The 26,986-nt window shown below is 35.2% G+C and overlaps 3 protein-coding genes across 4 annotated transcripts in view; 2 read left to right on the forward strand and 1 right to left on the reverse strand.

The window, feature by feature from the left end:
- The window catches only part of DNAH12 (dynein axonemal heavy chain 12), a 72,478-nt gene extending 67,184 nt beyond the window's left edge, over positions 1 to 5,294 (forward strand). Inside the window, exons 69-73 of the mRNA XM_085302334.1 lie at positions 362 to 566; positions 732 to 869; positions 1,321 to 1,412; positions 3,680 to 3,747; positions 4,887 to 5,294. Coding sequence (XP_085158460.1) covers positions 362 to 566; positions 732 to 869; positions 1,321 to 1,412; positions 3,680 to 3,747; positions 4,887 to 5,077 — 694 coding nt within the window. The 3' untranslated portion in view covers positions 5,078 to 5,294. The remainder of the gene's footprint in view (positions 1 to 361; positions 567 to 731; positions 870 to 1,320; positions 1,413 to 3,679; positions 3,748 to 4,886) is intronic.
- A 2,853-nt stretch (positions 5,295 to 8,147) lies between these two features.
- Positions 8,148 to 17,564, forward strand: ASB14 (ankyrin repeat and SOCS box containing 14). Its single transcript, XM_085302338.1, has 10 exons — positions 8,148 to 8,272; positions 8,493 to 8,547; position 10,074; positions 10,486 to 10,617; positions 10,708 to 10,866; positions 12,391 to 12,636; positions 13,972 to 14,143; positions 14,966 to 15,509; positions 16,400 to 16,553; positions 17,371 to 17,564. The coding sequence occupies exons 1-10, from the start codon at positions 8,148 to 8,150 to the stop codon at positions 17,562 to 17,564; spliced, it is 1,782 nt and encodes a 593-aa protein (XP_085158464.1).
- Positions 17,565 to 18,359: 795 nt separating this feature from the next.
- Positions 18,360 to 26,986, reverse strand: part of APPL1 (adaptor protein, phosphotyrosine interacting with PH domain and leucine zipper 1) — a 34,793-nt gene continuing 26,166 nt past the window's right edge. For both annotated transcript variants that reach the window (XM_085302336.1, XM_085302337.1), the window contains exons 18-22: positions 26,901 to 26,937; positions 25,336 to 25,482; positions 25,039 to 25,089; positions 24,625 to 24,714; positions 18,360 to 23,968 (exon numbers count right to left, since the gene is read on the reverse strand). In XM_085302336.1, coding sequence (XP_085158462.1) covers positions 23,819 to 23,968; positions 24,625 to 24,714; positions 25,039 to 25,089; positions 25,336 to 25,482; positions 26,901 to 26,937 — 475 coding nt within the window. In that variant the 3' untranslated portion in view covers positions 18,360 to 23,818. The remainder of the gene's footprint in view (positions 23,969 to 24,624; positions 24,715 to 25,038; positions 25,090 to 25,335; positions 25,483 to 26,900; positions 26,938 to 26,986) is intronic.

Here is a 26,986-nt window from a genome sequence, read left to right on the forward strand (position 1 = left end):
TTTGAAATACAGGTCAGAACTCCACAGTCCTCCATGCTCAACTTGAGCCATCTTAAAAAGAACACACATACACCCCCATCCGCCATATCGTACTTTGGAAGTACTGCTAGGCTGGGAAAAAGAAGCGTACTGGAAGATGACAATAGGAGCATAAATCTGTAACTTTATAATGTGGCTAGTTCTGCAGTTATGTGGAAACCATCTATACAAGTTCCATAATCCAGTTTTATTTTTTCCAGAGAGGATGTGGAGTCTTACAAATCATGCAAAGCTTGATTTGAGCAAAGCTTGTGAGAATTCTTTTTTTTTTGTAATATATATTTTATAAATACATATTTTTAATATTTTTTTTTTACTTTAGTTTAATACGAACTATCCGTATCACATTAATTAACCTGAAGAAAGCYATTAAAGGATTGGTTGTTATGGATTCTGAACTAGAGGCTCTCTGTGGCAGTCTACTCGTTGGAAAAGTTCCTGAGAGTTGGGCTAAACGTTCATACCCAAGCCTAAAACCACTAGGCAGCTATATCCTAGATTTTCTAGCAAGGCTGAAATTCTTACAGGTAAGATACAAGAGTCAGTGCCAATAGTTACTTACTCCACTTTTTTATATAATTTGCTCCTCTTTATGTTGAAAGAGTATTTGGAAAAGGAATAATAGATATTGCTAGATATTCTTTTTTTGTCTCTTTTTTTGATTACTGAAAATGTCATTTTCCTTTTTCCAGAATTGGTATGAATTAGGGAAGCCCACAGTTTTTTGGCTGTCAGGATTCTATTTTACTCAAGCTTTTTTAACTGGAGCTATGCAAAACTATGCTAGGAAGTACACGATCCCTATTGACCTTCTGGGATATGAATTTCAGGTATGAATATATTATTAATGTATATATCATTAATCTGGGTCCTGATATTGCAGTGAGATGGAGTAAGTTAATTCTGAGTGGAAAGTTCATCTTGCAACTAACTTGCTGCAATTTGAAGACATGCATTTAATTCTTTGGTAGAGTAGGCATGTTGAAAAACATCTGTAAAAGAGATATATTGAAAGACTTTTGTCTTCGGACCTTAGAAAAACAACTTGTGTGGTAGTTTGTCGTTGAAATCTTCTTTTTATAACCTACAATAAAGGTAACTAACAAACCTATAGAAAACTGCTATCTTAGCAGTTTTGTTTAAAAGTCGTGCTGAAAAGAAATCATTACTACTTTATTCTTGTTTTGGAATGATCTTCGGAAGATTGGCTATTGGCATAATACTTCAGAAAGGAAACACTACGAAAGTTTGATAACATGCAGCACTTACTATTTCTTGTAGGTTATTCCTCAGGATACCTCTGATACTGCACCAGAAGATGGAGTTTATATCCATGGATTGTTTTTAGATGGAGCTCGCTGGGACAGGGCCAAGTCAGTACCAAAGTATTTTACTACAGTCCTTAAAATGTTTCTTATGTGCTTGYGCAAGATTTGTTTAAAGATTTTAGTCTTACTTTTCATATTATTCCAATAACACCTTCATAATGCTTTCCTTTTTCCCATGGGCTAAAGGTAAGAAAATAAAACAGTGAATCTTTTAAGTATTACTGTGCTGGAAAAGTTGGAATGTGCTAACCTGCAGCAGAATGAAACTCATAGAATTGTCTGACAGCATGAGCCGTGGAAGGATTTCAAGCAGAAAATCCAACATATTTTTAAAGTAGCCAGTAATTCTGAAACACTTAATCATTTGGTGTCCAGTCTGAGTTATCTTAAAGAGACTTGATTTCTAGAGCAGTTTTTCTTCTATAACCATTTTTATTCAAAAAAATCAATGTTTTATTTGAAAACTTGAATTTTCTAAAATTTTTCATTAGATTTTTAAAAATATGTAATAAAATTTTAGATAAAGTTTTGATTTGTGAGTAAGTCTCTCTGTCCTAGCTGTTAGGTAGCTACAGAGCTCTGGCATCATCTTGCTTTAGCCAGCCAGGCCATTCTCTAGTGTTTATTCTGTATGAACAGCACTCATACAAATTACCGCTGGGTCACACAGGATAAAGTCAAGATTTGATTTATAGTGTTTTAGCTGTTTGCTCAACCATTATTCACCATTTTTAGGGTACCTATCATTGATTAATGCCTAAGATATAGGCACCTTAAAGTGAATGGTGAGTATCAAGAGTAAAAAAATATATATATCAAGATTAAATTTTCTGAGGTAAAAGTATTTTTCCAGTGATGCAAACAAAATGAGTGAGCAGAGCAGCTAGTACTAACAAACACCTGGGCTAACTGATAGGTTTTGCAAGAGGTTAGTTTCCTTGATTTACTTACCAAAGTTGTTTTTGTCTGATGTATGGTTCTGTGCACACCTTTGTCRACTGACAGTAATCAATTTGCCAAGTTTCAGGGATACAGTTGGGTATATAATAACCTTTCCTTCAGCCGTTCACATGAAAAATTAATTCTAGAGTATATTTTGTTTTCATAATAATGCGATAAGGTTGTTTGTGTTTTAAGTTTAGCCCTCTTCCCTCCCTTCTCCTCCCATAAAAAGAGATTGCATTCTTTTTTTCCCCCAAGAAGTTTAAACAAACAGATACTGTATAGTAAGAACATAGTTAGGCTAATCCTACAACAGCTTATTTAGATTTTGGAATAAAAAACTTTTTTTCTTTTTTTAAAAAAAAAAAAAAAAAGTCTTATATTTGTTACCGGATCTTTTGAAAAAGGGAAAGGGAAATTTTGTCTCTTAAAGGGTCATTACCTTACGTGTTTCTTTCATCACTTACTTGGAATTCTTCTCTGTCTCTTCTCCCCCCCTACCCCAACACACAGTTTCTTTTTGGCACATCTTTCTCTTCTCACCTCTTTCTCAACTTTTGTGCACCTTCTTTCCTTGATTAAAGTACTAATGGAAAACAGCAGCCAGAAGAGCATTAAATTAATCATATACTTTCTTAAAAGTAAAATTCTAAACGTGCTGGAATTATCTGTGAATTTGTTTGTCTATTAGTTTAGGCTGGAAAAAAAAGTTTTCCATGTAGAAAGGAAGTATAGTAGTTGTCTCCTTTATTAAAAGACAGTGTATAGGCCCTATGGTTTGTTCCCTCCCATGYTTGCATCTTCTGCTTATTTGGGGTAGGTGATCCTTTTTCACCACCACGTGACTGGACAGTGTTCTGGTGCCTGGGGCTTTAAGCTTTTCTGATTTACTTGTTACAATTAAGCTAATGTTGGCTGGATCAAGAGTGAGATCTCCTCTCCTTTTATTCCCTACRTGAATGCTTTACCCAGTGAATGACAGAGTCATTCTTGCTGGCTTTCCTGACCAAACAACAATTTTATACAAAATTGAGATCTCCCTCAGGATGATCCTATTCCTATGGTTAACCACTCATATGTTGGAACTACAAGTTCAAATCTACTGTTGGAAAAAGATTTTTCCTAGCCTAGAACATTTGTGACTGTAGTACCTTAACTTCCTTTGCTTTTCTTACAAGTACCTCAAGGAAATATTAGATTGCTAGATGAAAGTAATTTCATACAAAATGCAATCTTATTTCAGTTACGAAAAAAATGGAGAAAAAGACATTTATTTACCTTTAAACACATTCTTCTTTTTTCTTTTTTTTTTTCTTGGCTCAGTTTAACACCAAGCCAAAAATAACTGCTTTGTTGCTTTCTCTCACCAGAGGAATGTTAGCTGAACAGTATCCCAAATTGCTCTTTGATGTGATGCCAATCATCTGGATAAAACCAAGTAAGTAAAATCGCTCTGAATTGCGTGCTATTCAATAASAAATTTCAACATTGAATTCTGCTATTGCAGAAGACCAGTCCTCCTTCCCCTCACAAAAGTACCCAAATGTGCACAGAATTCACATGCACTTGACTTCTGCGTTAAAAATTATACTTGCTAGTTTGACTTCGTACTTAATCTGAGCAGGAGGCCTGTTCCTCTCTGTGTGCAGAAATTTATAGTTACACATTTGACAAAAGGAGTAGTTAGACGAATATTTTAAGTAAGTTTAGTTGCTTCTCAGTCTTTCTCAAAACAAAAGTTAATTTTGGTGGAGGAGGCACGTGGTGTTTGAATTCCTCGCTCTACTAGAGTTGAGAATTTTGAATCAGCTTACAGGTGCTCAGGGTTTTACGTCACATGATTTAACAGGGTTTCCTTAGTTTTTTTGTTGCTGCTCATTGCCTATGATGCCAGTAAATACTTTCTATAATTCTTGTTTTCTTTGATCAGGAGCAGTAAATCCCTGATTTTTATTTAATCATTTAAACAGGGCTCCCTACTGTAACTGTTGCAACATATATGTAACAAACTAATAGCTAGTCTTTCACTTTTTCTGCCTTTGCCTTCTGTTGATGCTGAATGGATTTGTTTTCATACATGCATGATTTAACACTTTGCAAGTTGCATGTGAATAGTCTAGGCATATGGAAATTTCCTGTGGAGTTGTGTCCTTACCTCTTGGGTGACTTTGATTGTAGTAAGGTTCTGTGGCTGCTGGATCAGAATTTCCGTGGAATTGTTAAAAGCTATAAACTGTAACCCTTATGTTAAAGGAAATCACTAATTATATAACTGTTCAGATTTGAATATGTCTCTGAATGATTATGAAGCTGATAAAATCACATATTGGTATTGAGTCCTGGAAACGAACTGTAGTTTAGTTACTCTCTTTAAGTTTGTTAGCTTATTTAAATGTAGGTTGTTATGTTTTTTTTTTTTAAAAAAGGTAATTTTGTTATGTTACACATGAAACAATTCTTCATTTTTATTTATCCTTAAGGATATTACTGTAAATACATAGTATCTGTATGTAGATTAGGCTYCTATCATTTAAAATAGCTGCAGTAAATAATATATTGTTCTATTTTCTTTCAAAGCTGCAAAATCAGACATAAAGAAATCGAATGCGTATGTTTGCCCGCTCTACAAGACAAGCGAGCGTAAAGGAGTCTTATCTACTACCGGACATTCTACTAACTTTGTTATTGCCTTAACTCTTGATACGGATAAACCAGTCCAGCACTGGATCAAGCGAGGTGTTGCATTGCTCTGCCAGCTGGACGACTGACTTTGGACAGTTCAGATACAAATTTCACAAGATGCCTTTCTTTTCATTTCCTTACAGAGGAAGTGTAGCACACTGTGTCAAAGAAGCATCTTGACATGCTTTTTGTATATATAAAAAAAAGGCATGCGTATATTTTCTGATCCCCAATRTTTTGCCTTTCCCCAATTATTTGCCTCAAGATTAGCACCTTTACAGTGTATAAAAAATACAGCTAGAATTTTAGCCTTTTGTAACATTATTAATATGTAAACATCAATTTTATGTATTACTTGAATATCACAAAATACATGTTATTGGAAAATGAGAATTGTCTAGACTCTCTGTGAGGAACATTACAATTAATTAGTTTTTGAAGAATTAGTGTCATGAATCATGTGAGTGGAAAACTAGTAGATAGTAACTTTGGGGATTTTTCATATATAACCTGTAGTCTGTCAAAGCAACAGTGAATGTATTAGATGTTGTTTTAACTATCTATAGAAAGTACTTCCAACTGTCTGTTTGCTCAGCATATTCATCTTTTCAGGATTTAATTTGCTGTACAGATTTTGTAAGTTTTTTTTTCCCAGATAGTTTCCATGAAGAAATGATAAAATCTCCTTTATGGAAACTTGCCATAAAATGTTGTCTACTTCCGTGTTGCTCCACAGAGGCAGTCCAGTTTCAGTTCCTTCACTGATTCTGTGCTTTTTAAGAAGCCCCAAAACTTACTCAAATGTTCTCCTTAAATCTCCTCTATCAAAGAGCCATTTCCACCTTCCAGTCAGACCCAGCCATCATTGTTTTGTAAAGACCTCTTGACGAAATAAGGTAGGAGTAAATTAATACAGGCTGCCACAAAAGGAGTTAAAGCACATGGAAGCCTTGCTCTATTTCCCTGCTTGTTGTACATTACACCTAGGAGAGTTTAAAGCACAGGTCTTTTTTTCTTTCTGAAACTGTGTTTTGTCCTGTATGTTTATCTGTAGTTTGCTCTTCTATTTATATTAATATGAAAATTGTAATTAGACAATGAGGAAGTMGTATTTTATTTTTCTTTAAATAAGACTCTTCTCTTGATTGCTTGTCTGTATTTGCTTTTATAGTTTTTATTGTTTTCTTTATACAAGGTCTTACTCTTTAAGCAAGCTACTAATGATGGCTTCTTTACTTTATTCTCTTATGAGAATAAAGCACTAGTGAATTCTCTCTCCGTTAATGTAATTGTTGCTCTTATAGATCTTAAATTCTCTTTCCAAATATTTCAACTGGATTATTTTACCAAGAAACTGAACTTTTAATTCTTTTTTTTTTGCGGACACTATTTGTCAGGTCAGATTATCAAACATAACTAACCTGTATGAAAGTAACATGGAGAAAGTCCCAGAGTATCTTATGATCGGGTATTTATAGTGAGCTATTAATGGACATAGACTCTGCTGAGATCACTTTCAATCCTGAAAATATCACTTTCAACTTAATAATCACTTCATCAAAGTGCGAGGTCTTCGCTGCTTCAGAAGGTGAGGAGAGACTATACATTTTCTCAATTCATAGGAAAATTAGTAATCTTCCTAAAAACAAAATCCAGATTTAAAATGTTTATATACTGACTGTACTATAGGTCTAATCAAATTTTAACCGTTATTTGTTGATGTATGTTGTTAATCTATTTCTCTTCTGCTGTAAGGACAGTTTAAGAGYGAGGCCTTGCAACTGCAGATTAGGTGGATCAGGTAGCGAATTAAATGGTGCAAGTATTTTATGAATTAYTGCTGCTCAATTTTTAAGACGTATCTAGAATTATACCAGACTAAGTGTTTCAGTGACAACTTCTTTTGTTTTTCTATGCTTATTCATTTTGCTAATTTATTTATTCTTTTTTACTTTTAGACTTTGTTTAATTTTATTTTGCCCTGTTTTGGGTGGTGGTTTTGTTTTGTTATTTTCAGATCAACTCTTTTGAAAGAAAAAAAGTCAAAGTTTTGATGAGGTAAAAATGGACAAGTGGTTTGAGTCTAACAATATCTTTGATTTTAATCTACAATAATGGGTCCTGAATATACAAAGGAAGAGTGTGATAGATTGTGCATGTAAAAGTACATTTTGCACACACAATTTTTAATGATTAGATTTGATCATTAAGAATTGTTTAGGAAACTTTCTAAACTGCACACTTAAATAGTATCAAAATGATTTATTCTTATGCTCCAATGTTTGCATTATAATCTTAAAAGGATAAGAAAAATTTTAATTAATTTAACCCTTCCAACTTGACAAACAGTTTTTCACTAAAGCTACTCTTAGGATTTTGGGGTCTTATTTGTTTGTTTTTAGTAAAATCTGTTGTGCTTACACCAGCATTTTTTACTTCTGCATTTGTTTGGATACATATTGTTGCAGTAGTTTGGATCTATCCCACACAGCTATTAAAAAAAAAAAAAAATACCCGCAGGCATGCATTGTTGAAGAATGCACAATTACAAGTTTATATGTTACGAATGGATGCAGAAGATGCATATAACGTGGTAAGACTTAGTCTTTTTTCAAGTCTGCAGTTTCATGTTGTTTCACTTGGAAGACYGAAGCACATAATGTTAGCACAAATCTACAATACTCTCCTGATTATAAAGTGTGGCCCTAATTATATCTTTGTTGAAAGAGTTGTTTTAAAAAAACTCTGTTCTTCACCTGCCCTTCACTACCAGAACCTGTTTGAACAAACTAAGAAAACACTCCAAAATTTGACTGCACATCTGTTTTCCTACTATGGAAACATCTAGAACACAATTGTGGAAAAAGCAGTTAATCTAAATGTTAAGTCTGTGGAATAGAGATAAAAGTTAGCACATGKTATAGGAATAGAATAACTCCAATATCAAGAACAGCTGTCTTAGCAGTGCTGGGGGAAGGAAGGGCTTGTGATGGAGAAATGGTGAACCATTTATTTTAAACTATGCTTGCTTTCTCTTGATACTTAAACAGCAGTTGCTGTTTCTATTACTCCAGATTTAACCAGAAGATTTAACATTGTGGAAAAAAAAAAGAGGTGTTTTCCCACTAAAGGTGATTCAAATTGTGCTGATTTGCCATGTATAATTCTACATATATGTTCGATGATGACTGTGATGAAATCCCTACCCAGCATGCTATTCAAGACAGTTTACAAGATATGCATAAAAAAGAAACAAGTGCGGATGTAGCAGAGAATGAGAGGTAATGAGTTTTTACTTCTATTTTGGACATTTTTGTGATGTTACTGTATGCATATAGGAACCTCATTTTCCTTTGACTTGTATTGCWCAATTGTATATTTTATTGCTGTACAAGAAAGTGTAACGTGTATTATAGACTGTTGAATATTTAAACTAAGGTATAATTGAATCATGAACCTCTTATTAATTACAGCACTTTATTTTTGTTCTGTTTTATGCAGTTTCCAATTTGTTGCAAGCAAAGAACGTGGAAAGATAATTACAGCTATTCGGACAGTTAAGTATAAATGCACTGTATTAAGCCTATTCTCATTAGGAATCACTAGGTATCGCACTGTTGAGCAGTGCCTGCATTTTAGATGTCTCGTCACCTGAGTTACTGCCTATTTCTTTATATAGTCCTGGGGAGAGTTAGGCAAGTAAAAATGGGACACACAGAAGCTAGCTTATTACATAGTAAAATAATTTAAAAAAATATATATATTTTTATATTTTTTTTATATATATATATATATATATATTATACAATAAACAGCAGTATGGTAAGGCTCCCAATCAATCAGTGCTGTATTTGTCACTTTGAGTTACCCAGATGTAAATCCCTTCTTTTCCTGAAAAGTGTTCCAGAACTATTCCTCAGATATCAGACTTCAGTGTATTTCTGTATGGGATGCTTTTAGTCTGCTGTCCTCTTGATGCTTCCACTTTTTCTGTGGTATAAGCATCAATTTAATATATTCAGTCACAGAGAAACTAAGAAATGAAAATAACTAGGACAGTTGTTAGGACAGTGATCTGTCAGTGGCAAACCTTCAGTTCAGTTCTTACATACATCATAGTAAGAAGTCACAGAGGTATTTAGCGAAGCTAGAATCAAGAGCACAGGTCTCCTCTGGAAAAGCAGATTCTAGCTCAGTGCCCTAAGGAGAACGTGCCTAAACGCTAATTATTTTTTTTTATGTCTGGCCTTTCATCTRTATGAAGGAAAACTTCAGCAGCAGATACGAAGAGCGGTCGGTCCTCTTATTCTATAGTTACAGCTTTCTCCTAGCAAGACAGACTGGCTTCTGTCAGAAATAATGGGTTAAAAAACCAGGAGCAGAACCCAGGCCTTTACTGAAATGGGCTTTCTAGCCATATGAAATTTTGCTGCTTATTGTGCCCTCCCACTGACTGAGAAGGCCTGAACTCTTTGAAAAAGCTTTAATTTGAGGGACAAATGGAACAAAGTCCTGAACTTKGTCCTGAAAAAGTTCTGTTTGGTGGCTGAGCACTGTCCCAGGCTGTAGCAGGAGCACAGTTCTTTCAGCTCTGGGGGAAGCCGTCTACTAATTAGACTTGCATAAAAGTTGAGCGGTGGTGGTGCTGCCTTAGTCTCGCTGTCTCCTTTGGGGGTGCTATTTAYTGTTGGACAAATATTTTCTTGTACCTTAAGTCAGGCAATTTGGCCTGCAAGGAGGTCTAAGCATATCAGACAGAGGAACCCTTAGTAACCCTTAGGGCAACTTCCTAGTAGCTCTAGGCATCTTCCTTCTCAGCCTGCTGACAAATTAGATCTCACTAACAAGTGAGTAATTCTCCCCATGCAGGTAGCATGTTTAATGCAGAGTCCTGCATTCCACGTTGGGAATGTGTGTTTAATTCTTTCAGTGAATCTAGAGCTGAGCAACTAAACAAGCAATATTTTTTCCTTTAATTACAGAAGTTGAATGTAGGGCAGCATTTGCAGAATTTGTCTATTAACTGTCTCTGAGATGTAAAATTGAAGACTTGATCAYTTGTGTTGATTAAAGTTCCAGCAGGGTTTTTAGTAAAAGCAGAGATAATGAAATACATGTTASCCAGTTAAATCAGCATCATTTTACATTTGCAACCTAATTCTTCTTCCACAGATTCAACAGGACAGTTGTTTTAGTATATAAAGTGTCATGCAGTGCTCTCTTGAGAGGGTTGCAGTTTAAATTTATTTAATCATGTTAATTATAAATAAATAATTTCAGTGTGTAATTCAGAATGTTCTGGGGGGTCGATGTAAATCACTGATTGTTCCATTCATAAAACCACCCTATGATCAAAAATTGCTTTGGCAAGATAAGTTGTTATATCAGTTATATATCTGTTATATTGATGGGATAAATAGCACTCAAATATTTCAGTTGCCCTGAATTTTGTTTGTGATGAGTAATTTGATGAGTGTTTCTCAACATATGACAGGCCAAGAGGAGGCCTTGAAGAAGCTGGTGAAGCACAGTTCTGCTTTTGAAGAAGCAGATCAGCAAGGCTGGCTTCCTGTGCATGAAGCTGCAGCACAGCTAAATAAGAATATTCTAGAAATAACTTTGAAAGGTAGGGAGTCCCTCTGTTTTTCCACCAAAAAGCTTTACAGGTCTGATGAATAATTCAGCTTCAAATGTGTTCTGCTTTTCTGTATTCCAGCCTCCAATGCCATTACATGGGAACAGACCACTCTAAAAGGCGAAACGCCTCTTTTCATAGCAGTGAGAAATTGCTTTGTAGATAACGTCCACTTTCTCCTGCTCAATGGCTGCAATCCCAATGTTAAGAATGAGGAAGGAGATTCTCCTTTAGTTACAGGTAAMTAAATACCTTACTTGGAGGAGGAGGGGAAATGAGATGAGATTTTAAAATAAGACATTGTAGGTTTCAATTTGACACGTTTGACTTGTTCAAAATCTAAAGTATTTTAGAAGCAGAAACTGTTAGGAAACAAACAAAAAATCTGAATCTCTCTCTCATTGTCTGTTTTTCTTCCCAGAAGATGATAGGGCTTTAAATGAGCTGACATTCCAAGTTAGTGACTGTTACCGCAAGATTCTTAGAGTTACTTATTAAAAAGTATTGCCCCTATTGATCTATTCAAGTTTGGTAAACGGAGAGTTTGGGGAGATTTTTTTCTTTTCTTTTCTCTCTCTCTCTCTCTCTCTCTCTCTCTCTCTCTCTCTCTCTCTCTCTCTCTCTCTCTCTCTCTTTTTTTTTTAAGCCTTTCCTAGGTTTGTTCCAAAGCAAGGAGCACCAGCTGACACTCGATTTCCAGTTGCAAAGAGGTTCAGGTTGAACATGTATCCTTCGTCTCAAATAATCAAATAACTTTCACCATGAAGTGCTAGGCTATCTTCCTSTGCTTTCTTTGGCATCATTTACCCAGTTGTGCCTGATAGTAAGATCCTCCTGCTTCTTTGGGCTGTCACTCTTCAGGTCTGAAACAAGGATCGAAAAATGAGGGGGAAAAAAAAMCAAGCAACCTTCTGTAGGACCCCCCAGCCCATCCTTCCCATCAGGGTCACCTGCTTCAAAAATGCAGAGAAATCCTAGGTGGTCTTAAAGTACACTACACAAAAATGCACCCCCCCCCCCCCAGAAAGGGATGTATGCCATATATATAAAGCAGCCATGTAGGCTACAGATAATGAACCATCGAGTTGACAGCATACTATAATCTTATTTGAAGCAGCTGTGTCACAGGAGGCTTCTCTATCTAATCTGCCTCAGTAAATGGCACTGGCTGTTCTAGACCCTGCSCAGCCTCGGAGATGACTGAAAAGGAGAAGGGGATGTTGCCTATTCATTACATTTGCTGGAGATCTCTTCAGCCAGTACAACTGACTCTTCTAAAATTCTTACTATCTTAATAGATTACACTTATTAAGATAAGAAAGCACATGACAAAATCATTTTAAGCTTTGTTTTGTATTACAGTAACTGCTTATGAAGGTTGTATATAGCTCCCTGGGCAGGCCAGCTCCTGACCACTCCAAGGTCCTRTATATGATTTCCAGGATGGAGAAGAACTTCTGTCAGCTGCAGCAGATTACAGAGAGAGAAAAAAAGAAAASAAAAAAGAAAAGAAAAAAAAAKGAAAAACAAAAAGGGGGGAGATTACCATAAAATTATTAATTTGTATAATTAATATTATGCCAGAAACAACAGACTTGATGATAAGTTAAAATCTTCAGTGTAGTGTAACATTTCTCAATGTATAAATAGCACTTCAGGGAATAGCATGAGCTTTCCTGGACTGCCACAAAATAGAAATTAGAGTGCATACAATAGTGTTGAATAACATCCTGGCTAATACTTCACTTACTTACTCTCTTACAGCAATTAAACACGATTCATATGAGATTGCCTCCTTGTTGATAAGGTTTGGTGCAAAAGTGAATTTGCAGTGTGTCCACAAGAGGACTGCTTTACATGAGGCAGCCAGACTAGGCAGAAAGGATCTGGTGAAGCTTCTGCTTTGTTCTGGAGCAGATCCCGATCCTCGCAGTGGATATGGGCTCACACCTCTAGCACTGGCTGCACAGACTGGACAAACAGAAATTATGGAGCTTTTACTGCGAAAAGGTGAGACTTCTACACAGAATGTTTTACAGCTCAGTAGGTTCTTTTAGAATTGTGCACTTTCTAGAAGATCCTTCAGTGTGGTTCTTCATACTAGTAGAAAKTGTATAGCCACGTTTCAGTAATGAAATGTTTAAATCCAAAACAGGACAAACAAAAGGGGGAACTCTTTCTAGCTRTAAAGGCCAAAAAGTGTTAGCTTACCAACCTGTAAAACTTTGCATTCCTGAACTGAAAGGAAATTTAAGGACTATGATATTAAGTAAGTGTGCAGTCTCTCAGATGTTGATAGATATTACAAAATACAGTTTTAGAGATTTTTTTTTTTATAGCAAAGACTACTAAGTCACCAATGTATGCTTTACAAAACTGTAAGCAAATCTGATACATTACAGAATCTTTTGTTTGCATTTTTTTTGTATGATTGCTGGCATCGTAATTTATTTGAAGTATTTAACTCCTAAATTGCATAGATGAATGTCTTTTTTTTCTCCAAAGAATTCTTTGTATCTAAATTTCATATTATAGAACATATTACCTCTGAAGTAGTTATTTTATTTACATACATACATTTTTATTAATCTTTCAAAAGCTGTGCGTATGGAACCGATTATTGTAAGACATGCCTTCTCTATACARCAGAAATAACATTCATTACTAAAGGAAATGCTGTCTGCAACAAGAGGATTGTTATGATGTAGCTAAGGTATAATAAACACTGCAGTACTATTCAAACAAAACAGCAAATAGTCATTAAACTATTAATATGTGTATATATGTTGGCACAGGAGTGCTGCAACTGGGATGTAGGAACTGTTTCGATACTAGTTCTCTTCCCTGGTGATAGGACATATCTTCCTGTTGCAAATCTTTAGAGATTTTTTTTTTTTTTAAGAAAGAAATTTATTTCTCTTCTAGTACGTAACTTTCACATATTCCTGTATGGAATGAATATCATCCCTCTTACATTTATTCATGTATTTCATCTTTACAAAGATCAAACAWATATAACTGTAAATAAGAACAGAAGTGCATTGTATGTATGTATGTAAGACAAAAGAATTGCTTGTACGAATAAGTAGTAAACCCCTCACATGCCTTATTATAGCATTAAGTCTTATTGTGTGATTGTACACAAAGCAGTTTGGACCTTTTCATTCTCAGGATTACATAAGCACATGTAATATCAAGGATCCAACACACGTGCTTGTGCCCATACTGGTTTTATTTGGTGAAAAATAGAATTCACAAGTCCTTGTCACTGGAGGGGTGATAGATATTATTTGCTGCTCGATATTTACAGTGACACCTGTGAAAACGCTTCATGTTTTTCTCCAGGTGCTGATGTTCTTTCACAGGCAATGGATTGTGCTTCTGTATTATTTGAAGCAGCAGGAGGAGGAAATCCAGATTCACTGAACCTTTTACTAGAACATGGGGCTGATGCTAATGTACCAAAGCACTCAGGCCATTTGCCAATTCATAGAGCTGCATATAGAGGACACTTTCTGTGAGTTAATTTATTTGAAAATTAAGTAATAGTGACAACAAAAGTATTCATTTTGCTAACTTTGCATTACTCAAAGCAGACAGCAGTTGTAGTTTTGTAGAAGTAATTCTTTTTAACCACGGAAAGAGGAGTTTTCTGGGTCTGAATGCAAGGGACCAGTCAAGTTGTAATTTGTTTTAAGATGACCTTGCTGATTCCTATAAAATTATTTGTGAGAAATTGGGAAATACTATTACCCAGACCTGATGTTCAGGTGCTTGGGACATCCTTATTTTCTTCAGGATGTGCTCCTCTCCACTTTGCCATAGGAAGGCAGACATACTAAATCATCAAATAAACTTGAGGGTAAGGATTATCCCCATTTTAACAATGGGAAAGTCACTGAAAGACATTTATGTTAAAATCAGAAAGAATCAGTGAGAAACAAATCTTTCACTACTAGAAAAGTTACATCACGCTTAAGAATCCCTTAAGGTTACACGAATGCACAGTGTTCTCATCATTCAAGAAAAGTCTATACTCAGTAAGAATAATAATGATTGCAGGTAGGAATGGGAATGTTGATGAATGACAATATAATTGGAGGCATTTTAAATATTTAATGTGTAATAAGTGTGAAGTTGTTGCTGGCCATCTGTTTAATTGTTAAAAATTGACATTAATGCAGAAAGAAGTATAGCATGTCATGCTATTGATTTAGTAGATTAAGACAGTCATGATGAATTCTGAACCCCAGCAATATGGAGTTCAACAACTGATCTAAATGAACCACTATATTTAAGATTCTCAAAATCTCCATTTTCTTCTTCTTTTCTTCTTCAGAGCCTTAAAGAACTTAGTTCCAGTTACTAATTTTGATGCCATTAAAGAAAGTGGGATAAGTCCAGTTCATTCAGCTGCAGCTGGAGCACATCCTCAGTGCCTTGAGTTTCTCCTCAAATCTGGGTTTGATGCCAATTTTATGCTGGATCAAAGAGTTCGCAAAGGCTATGATGATCACAGGAAATCAGCATTGTACTTTGCTGTTTCAAATGGAGATATCTGTTCAACACAGTTACTGTTGAATGCTGGAGCCCTGCCAAACCAAGATCCCATCAACTGTCTCCAAATAGCCTTGAGAATGGGCAACTATGAGTTAATGAATCTACTGCTCCGGCATGGGGCTAATGTCAATTATTTCTGCAGAGTGAATACAACACATTTTCCATCAGCGCTACAGTATGCACTGAAAGATGAAGTCATGTTAAGAATGCTGATGAATTATGGGTATGATGTACACCGCTGCTTTGATTGCCCTCGGGGAAACAGCTCCCATTCCCAGTACGTGACTGATGGATGGACTTCTACTGTTATCAAAGATACAATGGTAAGTATAACAGAATGCTTCATATGTTGTTTTACTGGCAGTATCCTTAAAACTAAGAGGAAAAGTACTTGTTAATGTATTCCGTCAGGAAAAGAAGTTTTGAAACTGTGAGGCAGTTTAAATATAAATAGAGGAATAGTCAAAGCTTTAAAATTAAACAGGTGTCACCATAAGGTCTGGTTCGTGATAGCAAATCATCATAACTAATATTTTTCAATGGTGAAAATATAGTGAGCAATGTGCAAACACTACAAAATTGGCTGTCCATGGCAGTCTTACCCACACTGTGAAAGCAGGTACTTGCATGCTAGCTTGCTGGGTCATCTTGTATCATTTTCTTAATGCTGAAAGTGCATTGCAAGGACTCCCTGAACCTGGCATGACAAATGCTGACCAGAAGTTAACAAACTTGGATTGATCAGATTCCTAGAGGCACCTGTCAGTGTTATTGTCCTGTGAACTGTAAAGTCCACTTGAAACTAATAAACTCTCCTTAACCTGAAGGTAATGGTGTGTGGCACACACAGGGCTGGCAGCTGTCCCTCAGCACGCTGGGACACCTTGTAAAGAGGTCTTCTCTGGTGCTGTTTAAAATTCCTGAGTGGGGATTTCAAATTCTATGATGGAAGACTAAATGCTTAAAAAGAAGCGCTCAGCTAATTACTCGGGTTTTTTTTATATACATATATATATAGTACAAAATAACTAGATCTCAATATTCTACTAGTGAGGTTTAACAAAGTGTGACAACCTAAAGCTCCCCTAACTGACAGGGCACTAGTTCTTTCTGGCTTTCTGCTGAAATAATTTACCTGCTCTTGTCCTGAAGAGGAATAAGTCATTTACGAGAATATTGACTATTATTCTATTAAATGTTTTGTTTCTATCAGTTCTGTGAAGTGATCACCTTGTCATGGCTGAAGCATCTGTCTGGGAAAGTAGTGCGAATAATGTTAGATTACGTTGATCATGTTAATATCTGCTGGAAGCTAGAAGCAGTTCTCAAAGAACAGGAACTCTGGCCAGAAATCAATTCAATTTTAAGTAAGTAATGTGATGTTTAGATAACYGAAATGAGAAACTGAGACTTCTTTGCTGTTGATGCAACAATATACATATGTATTTTTTAAATTTAAGACTGTTCTTTTTCTCAGCCCTTATTAGGCTGAAAGGTATGCTTTGACAATAAGATACCGCTTAAACATGAACCAGTCCTTGCAACATTTAAAGCAAGTCTTTTTCAGATTTCTGATAAGCAGTAATTGCACAATTTAGAGCACTTGATGACTATTTAATTACAATGTAGACAACATGCGCCCTTTCAAGGGAAATATATAAAAAGCTTATGTACTCATGATTAAAAGAGAAAAGCTTTTTCCCTGCCACAGGTGGAAAAATCTTTAACAAACAGAATAAATTACTATTTCTAATTAAGCATTTTAACTGTAGTTGAGATTTAATTCTTTGTTTGTACAAAGATCAAAAGGTAGGAAGTTAAAATTCTACTTTTTTAGCTTCTTTAGACTGACACAAAACAAGTGGCAATTTTTTGGCATTAAAGTACCTTCACCAAGCTCTGTTTTTTAAACTTGCATTAGCATACATTTAAGCAACTTGACAGAAATAAAATCTTTTGATTTAGCTGGCTACAATTATGAATATAACTGAGAAGTGTATGAGCCGAGGTGTAAGGGCTAGATCCTGACAGGTCCTCTTGTCCAACAACAGTCACATTGATTTAATCTGTCTGTTCACAGAACAAATATGCAGCAAAATCTGGACCAGAGTTTTCTAAAAGCTGGCAGAGTAGTTGCAAAAAAATGAATAAATAACTTCATCAATCTCACCTTTTTTCTTACAGCAAATCCTCGCTCTTTGAAACATCTTTGCCGTCTGAAGATAAGGGAATGCATGGGCCGGTTGCATCTCCGTTGTCCCGTCTTTATGACCTTCCTCCCACTGCCAAACTGCTTGAAAGACTACATACTATACAAGGAATATGATCTCTATGGACAGGAAAGCTTTTTAGGAACCTACAATCTCAACTGCACCTAATTATTATTTCTATATTTTGAAGGGAATGTTGAAGTGGGTAAGACTTTTATGCAGCTCCTTTTCTCTTTCGGGATTTTATCTCCATATCTCTGTACCTCTATATAAAGGAAGACCAAGTCTTATCATGTACCCCCTCCACCCTGCAGAAAGTGGGGATCTAAGTACTGAAATAGGATTAACAGCCACAGAAACCTCTTGCTTAAAACAGCAACTAGTGTGATATACCGATGTTTCAACAAGAAGGCAGCATGTCTGAAAGACGTTTGTTCTGCTTTTCCTTCTCAGGTATTGACGTGGCTCATCACCTCTGTATTCTAAATTGAAAATTCAATTTTAGAGCAATACAGTACTAGCCAAAGACACATTTGCAGTTTTTTGAAAGTTCTCCTCAGTTTCAGCTTAACCTTTTGGAAGACTTTACCTGGCAGTAGTTACATTTTGTTGTCATGTTTGGGAGAAGAAAGATAGATATGCWACTCAAATTGTCACATTCATTACATGAAATAATTTCTGTTGCAGTATTTCTGCAGAAACTGAGAGGCCAAACACTCCAATCATGCTTAGATTCTGTGCACGACAAGGTGACAAATCTTCCTAATGGCATCAATGGATACTTTAATCTGACAAGGTGATATTACATTGTCATTTTGCACGAAAAATTTCCAGGTAGATAACTGAGATGCATACTGCTTAGTAATCTGTATACTTACATAGTGCACATAGATGCACAAAATACTCTTTAAAATACTACAGAAGAATCCATATCTTAAAAAAAAAAGTTGTTCATCAACATACTTGGCATTAATAGTATTTATTCCTTCATTATCAAGTAAGCATAGATTTTCATTTATACATGCATCTGTATCACTGAAGTTACATAATTCAAAAGTCTCTTTACCCTCAGAAAAAAAATCTACAAATCTTATAAAATGCAAATTTAACTGTTATGGAGCTATAATCCATTGCTTCTTACATGATGCCTATCATCTAATAAAGAAAACTATGAAGCCTGTGAAATAGTGTCAGTACCCAYGTTAATGGTTGTGCTGGTATAGCTTTTCTATACACATGGATTCTGACCATTACTGTAACTGTAGCTCTTCTTTACAGAGTGCTACACATTGTCATGTGACTATAACATGTGCATTAAAACAGCCAGCTAAGGTAGTAAGGATTTTCTTCTCTTAATGTTCAATCTTTGATTGTTGCAAAAATAAGTTACTATCATTCTCAAGTACAATAACTTCCTCTGAGAATAAAATTAACAGAATTAACATATACTTTGGGAACAGAGGGATTCAGCTGCATTTTAAACTTAGTTCAATGGAAAGGAACACATCCTAATGCCAATAATGGTACTCTTTGGAAATCAGTATTAGGAAAAAAGCAATGTTTTTTTCATCAATATCCAGAAAGTTACTATACTTAAGTTTTTATTATTTAACCTACAAAATGCTGACTGAAGCCCTGGCATAATATATTTACTATTAATGTTTCCAAGCTTAAAACACAACTATTAATGTTAAAGTAAGTATATCACTTGAAGTTTTTAAAATACAGCTATTCAAGGAAAAAAATGTGCAAGTCTCAAACATTGCAAAAATTACTTATACTTCACTAGAACATGACCAGTCCAGTACGTTTTAAGTATGTGACCACTCCACTGTATTATTAAAAAAATCACCTGAAAGATTGTACAAAATCCTTGGCTTGCAATATAAACTTCATTACGAATACAAATGAATTCACAATGGCACACTGACTTACTCTCGTCTTACTAAACTGGATATCACTGTGGCAGGAGAAAAAAAAACAACTTTGTGCTTGGTTAGAGAGAAAAGCCTTGGAAACTAATTGACTTGCAAGAAATGCTGTAAAATAGAGCAAAGGAAAGAGTATAAAATACCAGTTGTTGTTAGACTAGACAGTGCTTCTTTACTGAGTTCACTAAGTGTTAGGTAAACAGCAGAGGCAAGTTTGCTTTGTCTGTGTGCGTTATCTCTGAAATAACCCAAGACATAAGTAACAACAACGCTTTTTCCCTTGGCTTCTCTCCTAAATTCTGTGCGAGTACTTCAAAATTCACCTTAAGCGATATGCAAAATCCAAATTTGCCTCTTTATATCAATGTCCATAAAGTCTATCTTCATAAATAGCTTCAGCTCTTTCAGGGATGGCCCTGGATTTACATCCATATAATGATGAAATTTCACTGCATTGGCARGGGGGCGTTACTTCACTGATAATTTACCATTTAATAGTTAAATATTTATCTTGTTGGTACAGTTTCAAAGCTAAAAAGATTAAGGAAATAGGCCACAATCAGTTTACACCACTCAGTTGTAACCAGTTCTGAGGACTAACTTGCGTACGACTCTCTAACTTTCCTCCAAGTTRGACTTAAAGAAAATGCATTCATGGCCATAGAAGAGTATAGGTATTATTTATAATGCAAATAAAATACATACCCATAAGCACCCTCTATAAATTTTGATATTCTCACTATTACATTCATAGAGAATGAATGCAGCTTGCAACAACTGATGTAAAAATTTGCTGTGGTCTATAGTGTGTATATCTACATAGTGCCACAAACTTAATATGCTCTTATCTAAGGAAAAAAAAGTGGCAGTAACTATTAGGATGCCATTAGCAACATAAAAATTTAGCCCTAAACAAGACTGCTGTTTCAGTACCTATGCAAAGTCATTTTAAAATCAGGGTACCTGAAAGAACATTTTCAGAAGTTTTTGAAATAATCACTATGTTAAATTCTGAAGGAGGCAAAACTAAACTTCAACTGCAGGGCTTTGTAGATTGGTCTAGAAGTAAAAAGCAGCAGGAAATAACCAAAAGGAGAAAAAAAATATAGGAGAGGACACTAATTAGTAATTTACTTACAACAGTAAAACACTCTGGGGAAATTCCACCACAGTAGCTCCCAGGAGGCCATTAGATGTTTATATAATAAGTTAGTTATACTCTCAAAAAATACTAAAATTAAAAAAAAATATTTCAAGAAAAGGGAAAAAAAATATATTTCCAATGAAGAATTTCCAAACCTCATGAGAAAAAGAGTACCAAATATTTTTCACTTTGGGGAGGAGGGCAGGAATAAAAGCTCAGATGTTCTTTGCCTTGAGGTAGTTATGACCATAAAGCCAAGTGCTCCCCCCCTTCAGGGAGAGCCTCAGGAGTCCTAGCCCCACTGCCAACTCATTGCACTGTTCCACTTTAACTTCCTGATCTCTTCTGACCTGCCATTTGCTCTTGCAGCCTTCATCACTCTCCTGGATGCTTTTAAATATTTATGCTCRTTTTGCACCACAGACACTCTCCTAAACAAGTCAAAAAAATCTAGTTCATTCATCCATCTCAATCTATTTTCTTTCCCTTAAGAACCATCTTCTTAATTCATTTCCTTGCTTTTTAATGGCTAGGAGAGTGTCATCTAACACAAATAACGTGCAATTCATTCCTGTGCTGTCTTGTTTTAGAAAACTACATTTAATGGCACAGCTGAAAAGCCAGCAAAGCAAATGAAATAATTCCAATCATCTATTATTAYATCTGAAGTCCCACATCACAGCAAGTTYAGGTGCCACCTTTCTCCCCCCTGCTTTTCCTCCTTATCTTTGCAGATCAGTATCTAAAACATTAATATTAGATTTAAAGAAAAGATGACATTTTTCAATAAGGCTGATACAATAATACTTAGAGAAAACAGGCTACACAGCAGAAATGCTTTGTGATGACACTGCTAATCTGTTAGCTGTCTCCCACATGGAGGTGTGGATATTGCAGCTAAACAAACAGGTTAACAAATTAATTGCTCTTACTTTGACAACTATGTGACTAAATTCTAGAAACTGGAAACCAATGACTTTAGATTCTTCTTGTGCTGTTTCAAAGTTGCTTCATTTACAGCATGTACTGGAAGAAGACAGACCCAACAACCTTGAGCTAAGCTGTCATATTATCTGATAGAAAACAGCAATATTGCTAGGTACAAAAAAAAAGAAAAGAAGAAAAAAAAGAACAAATAGGAAGAAACAAGCTGGACCAACTTGGAGAAAAAATCTGGCTACCATGCAACTATTTGTAAGTCTAGATTCAGGCATGAAGAGGAAAAATAACATTTGCATTTGTTGCCTCTGTCTACATTCTTGTTGGCAAGAATAAAAACAGTCTCTTAAGAACAAGAGATGAGAATGCAAAATTACATATGAAATAAAAACGCCACTTAGATAACAAACAAACTGCATGGTCCACATGACAGTGTGCTGGCCAAGGTTCGCCACAAGCCAATACCATCTGGCCTGGATAGGCAATGACAAAAGCAGGTACTTCTGCAATTGTCTGACTTCTCTGGGGATGAAAAATACACTGGAGTAGGAGCTACTAATGCAGGAGGAAAACTTGGAGTTTTTTTGTAGCTGAGTCTCCCCCCTTCTACCTCTTGTAAGGCAGAAGTACTGCGACTGCTTCCAAGGCTGCTCAGGCTCTCCATATGCTGCACTGCCGGTAACATCAGCCAAGAACGCTGTTCTAATCTCCTCCTGCAGCAGCAGGGAGCTGGAGGTCCTTGCAGCCCAAAGCAGCAAATTCTGTTATTCCTGCAGCAGACTGGGCTGGTAGGTAACACCTCCCTTGCTCTCCTGTGACAGGAGCCAGATACAGTTAATCTCTACATAGAAATTTGCCTCTCCAGCATACAGTGGAGGAGGAGGCTGCTTTCTTTAGCTTATGCAAGATAACTCCCTTGCATGAGGACAGTCTAGATGCTCCCCTCTATCCACCTGCAGATATCAGGTAGATATACTGAGATTCCTCACTTACTGTATTACCAGCACCAAGAAACCTCAGCTGTGAAAGACTGGAACAGCACTGGTGATGGGAGATATTCTGAAAATTGTGTCTGTTCGTAAACACCAAAAATGCTGAAATATCTTTCAACAGACTCTAAAGCACTCATACTTGTTATAACATAAGTAACTGGGATTATAAGTATATTCTTCTCTTTCTACATTTCCTATTATTTTCATACCACTATTAGAGGCATGTCTTCTGTTCCATTGGATTTTAGTATATATAGTAATTAGTGCAAAAATAAATATTTCTCTTACTTTAAACAATTTTCCTGTTCTGAATCAAAAGGTGAATGCAGATTTAGTACTATATAAAATAAATATTACACAGGGTATAGAGAATGGAGATCAGGCTTAAGAGCTGTAAACAGATACTGCTTTAAAAAATGCTTTACAGGATTGACTCTAGGACATAGGATTAGCATAGTTTAAGAGCTATTTAAGTCTCTTTCCAAAATACATTTCCATAAAAAGACCTCAAGAGACTCAATTCATTTTCAGTAAGAGTAGTGAACTGGTGACAAGGCATTTAAGTATCCAGGAGATCCAAATGATGGCATTTAAGATGTTCTTGCAACTGTAGGCATGTTTTACAAAAACTGAACTCAAAGGCTTACAGTTTATTACCAAGTACTGGGGAAAAGCAAGAACATGGCACTTGTGCTACAAGAATACGTACATTATTCTTGCCATTTGATAAGGAATGGTTTATACATTCCTCATGCAGAAAGATGCAACTATATTTCTTCAGCTCTTTTATAGGTTTGACAAAGCACTTTTTTTTTTTTTTGCCCTGTTTGGAGAAGTCTTCCAATACTATATTCACCAAAAAAACCACAAGGCAGTACCATAGAATGCAGTATAAAAAAATCTGTCTAGAACTACTGCACATCTCATTGATGTTAATAAAGATTTTTCTTTCTAAATCTAAGAACAGTTAGTTGCAAAAATGGTTAGGTAAAGCTTAGTGCTATCTTATTTGAATATTCACTTTTGTTTCCAACAAGGTGTTCTGCATACTGCAGTGTAAAGAACAAATTTCAGTGTACTGTTGAAGTTCAATGAGAGGTTAACTTTTGCTTCAAGATTTGCAAGAATTGCACAGCGAGGTAAATAGGAAAAAACCCTCACTTTTCCACATTGCAAAGAAGCCTTTAGAAGCTATAATTTTGTAGTAAACATGGCAGCATCACCATGCTTGATCTGGCATACAGAAGAGAAAATGGAAATAATTAAGAAAGAAAAATCAAGGCATAATGGGGTCTACATATTGGGATATCTTTTATGTAATATAACAGACCCTCCACCTGCATTTCGCTTCTTGTAGATACTGTGCCATTTGGCCAGATAATATCCATGATTCCAGTTTTCATTAAGCAGGTAACCTTAAGCTTCAGATTCCCTCTTCTTCTTTCCATCTTCTCCTAAATCACTTTCTTCTGACTGGCTACTGCTAAGGACTACAAATTGTCCTTCTGCACTGCTCTGATTTGATCTGCTGGAAGCAGCTATCAGTCGGCTTTGTTCCTCCAAGTCCTAATTTGAGGAGAAAGATTGGGGGGGGGGAGGGAGGGAATCAGAAAAAATAATACTCATTTTAAAGTCTTCTACAATAGTAATAGGATATCATCATTAAAATTTGTAAAATATCTTCCAATAAACATTTTTTTTCTTTCTGTAGAGAGGTTAAAACACTCAATAAGAAACTAAAACATTTCAGCCTCAGTAGCTGGCATTGTTAGAAAGAAGAGCTAATACACATCAACACACCTGTACCTATAATCCATAAGTGCAGCTCTTGGCCTGCAGCTGCTCTGTGCAGCTCCTTCCTCACTACACAACACCAGCAAACAAAGTGTCACACAGCAGATAATCACTTGCAGTCACATACGGGGCACTTCATGTGACAGAAGCATTTATATTTGGGGTCTATGGTACATATTGMTTCAAGCACCGCTCTTAAGTGCTTCTATAAAGAGTGTATGTGGCTTATCTCTTTGAAAGCATTTTTTTAAAAAACTAGTGTACAAAAATTGAGCAAAATCGGTACAGAAAGATATTTGTAATAACTTAATTCCAGTGTTCTATGCATTTTGTTGAAGAATATGATACTGTACCTTGGAATACAAAACTACAAACAATCTGAAAGTAAGTAGAAAAAAAGAATATTAAGAAATAATAATGAAATGTACCTTTTCGATTTGTTTTTGTTTATTGAGTTCTTTTTGTTGTTTCTCTTTTACTCTATCTATTTCTTTTTGCTTCTCYGATGCTTTTCGATCCTAAAGGACAAAAACATGAATAAAATAAGTACAACAGCCTGAGACTTTTGATATGCTACCAATCTGTATGAATTTGCTTAAAAAAATGTTTTGATTATTATTCTTTTAAAGGACTGGTATGTTTGCTAAAGGTACCAAGCTGTATTCTTTCTGGAATATTGTTTGACAGTTGAGCTTATCTAATGTTTAAAATCTGTACAATTCTRGTAGAATACTGTATGATAGCGTTACTGCATCTGTAAGTATCTTGCAGAATACATTCTATTACACTTACTAAATACACTCTCTCCCTTCCATTCACAAGGATCCCAAAAAGGTTCTTACCAGTTCTGCATGAAAAGCAATCTGCTTTGCCAGTCCAACAGAGTCACAAATCTAAATAGAAAACAAATTTGAAACAATCTGTAAAAATCTAATAAAAATGTCTTTAAAATTAAGCCATATACCAAATGATAGCATATTAAAGCTTTTGCAGATACTCGGTCAGTTTTTCGTTTGTTTGTTTAAGTACAGGAAGAAAATGCTCTCCCACAGATATCCCTGGGACAGCTGGAATTGGATCTAGCATCTTGAAATCCATGTCAGATTCAACACTGACACAACTATGACCATCATCAGTACCTTTTCCCCTTCATTATTTGATTCAAATATATAGCAGACTGAAGTCTGGCGGCTGTCAWCTCTCCCTCCTGAAGTTCTAAGCACAAATCCAAAGAGGCGCTTATTCTCCTGGTGCGTAGCATATAAGACTACATTGGGCAAAGGAAACTGCCAAAAAGGATCAAAATGGAGATATTAAAATTCCAAACATCTTTCTGTATGAAGTTTCAATATACTGTAGACTACTTCAACATCATAAATGCACAATTACAGCAAAGAAAAAGTTAAAACATGATCAAACATGTATTTAACAAACAGAAATGGTGAGCTATAAAGGAAAGATTAAACTATTCATAACAAATACCTAAAAACATACACCATGTAAGAGAATGGGATCACAGTTGCAGTAAGATTCAATCATCATTCTATGTGTGAACAATTTTTTAAAAATTTATTATTATTATTTAAGAGAAATCATTTGTACAAATTCCATCCACGACTAAGCTTTCAATATTTGGTTCCAGGTAAGGGGACTAGGTTCTCCACAGCTTTTACTGCAATTAGTTCACCTCTTCTGAACTATATAAGCAGGAAGAAGCAGAAGAAAAAAGAAAATTGCCATTATCTTGTTCCAATAAAAGTATTTTGCATTCTCATACCTAAAAAAAGTTGTACTTAAAAAAAAATGCATTTGAAATTTCTAAGACTTAACATGAGATTTTTAAATTCCAAAGGCCYCTACTACTGCTGATAAAAATTGTGGGAATAAGAGTGCTTTTCCAAACCTTAAACGTACACATTTAGAATACTGTGCAGGTATTCAGTTGTTTTATTTCATCTTAAAAGCTTAAAGCTGTGAGACAGTTTTGAATATAACACAACAAAGATAAAGAAAAGAAAGCACTGCTTGTAATCTCAAGAGGTTCTCACATGCTAAAGATTCCATTTTAGAGATGTTAAAGTAGTTCAGAGACCTTGACAAACTGAATGTCTCAAAAAAAAAAAAAAAAAAAAAAAAAAAAAAAAAAAAAAAAAAAAAAAAAAAAAAAAAAAACTAGCAGACCATAAACTTTAGTGCTAAAAAAAATTAAAAAATCAGTTTTGAATACTAAAAGACTGCTATTACTGAAGAATTAAGCTGGCCACATTTGATATCCAATGAAGAATTCCACTCTCAATGCAATTATACATTCAAAAAACCCCAAACCACCAAGCAAACCCTTTTGGACTTCTTTACGCAATCAGCTCCAACTTCAATGTTACTACCTTTCTAGTAATTATAAAAGTATTTACCACATTATTAAAATATAATACGCATTGTTTTCTTAAAATCTTACCCTATCAAATCAAGAAGAAAAAAAAAAATGTTTGAAAATTCGGTTTCATCCATTGAAATCACTTCCCTTAAACTTGATTTGCTAGTATTTTTCTATCTATTTTAAGGTGTTTTCATTAGTCTCAATTTCAGTGGAAAACTACCTGGAAGTCTCATACTGTCCATGTTTTTTGCTATTATCTAGTACTGTATATAGAAAGTAAAATAACTAAAATGTTGGATACTTATGTTAAAATGTAATGTTACTTACTCGTAGTCTTGTAACTTGTGTCTGTGGATCAATTAACCTAAAAATTTGTTTTTAAAAAACAAATCAGAAAGTACATTTTACTAAAG

Source organism: Rhea americana, unplaced genomic scaffold (genome assembly GCF_003343005.1).
Source record: "Rhea americana isolate MKP2758 unplaced genomic scaffold, rheAme1 scaffold_19, whole genome shotgun sequence".
NCBI lineage: Eukaryota > Metazoa > Chordata > Aves > Rheiformes > Rheidae > Rhea > Rhea americana.

What these genes read in the sequence shown, in the direction of transcription:
- ASB14 (XM_085302338.1), top strand. Translation starts at nt 8,148, where the DNA reads ATGTATAATTCTACATATATGTTCGATGATGACTGTGATGAAATCCCT. An exon ending in TCTAGAAATAACTTTGAAAG is followed by an intron (nt 10,618 to 10,707) that starts GTAGGGAGTCCC and finishes TCTGTATTCCAG; the next exon opens with CCTCCAATGCCATTACATGG. An exon ending in AGAAATCAATTCAATTTTAA is followed by an intron (nt 16,554 to 17,370) that starts GTAAGTAATGTG and finishes TTTTTCTTACAG; the next exon opens with CAAATCCTCGCTCTTTGAAA.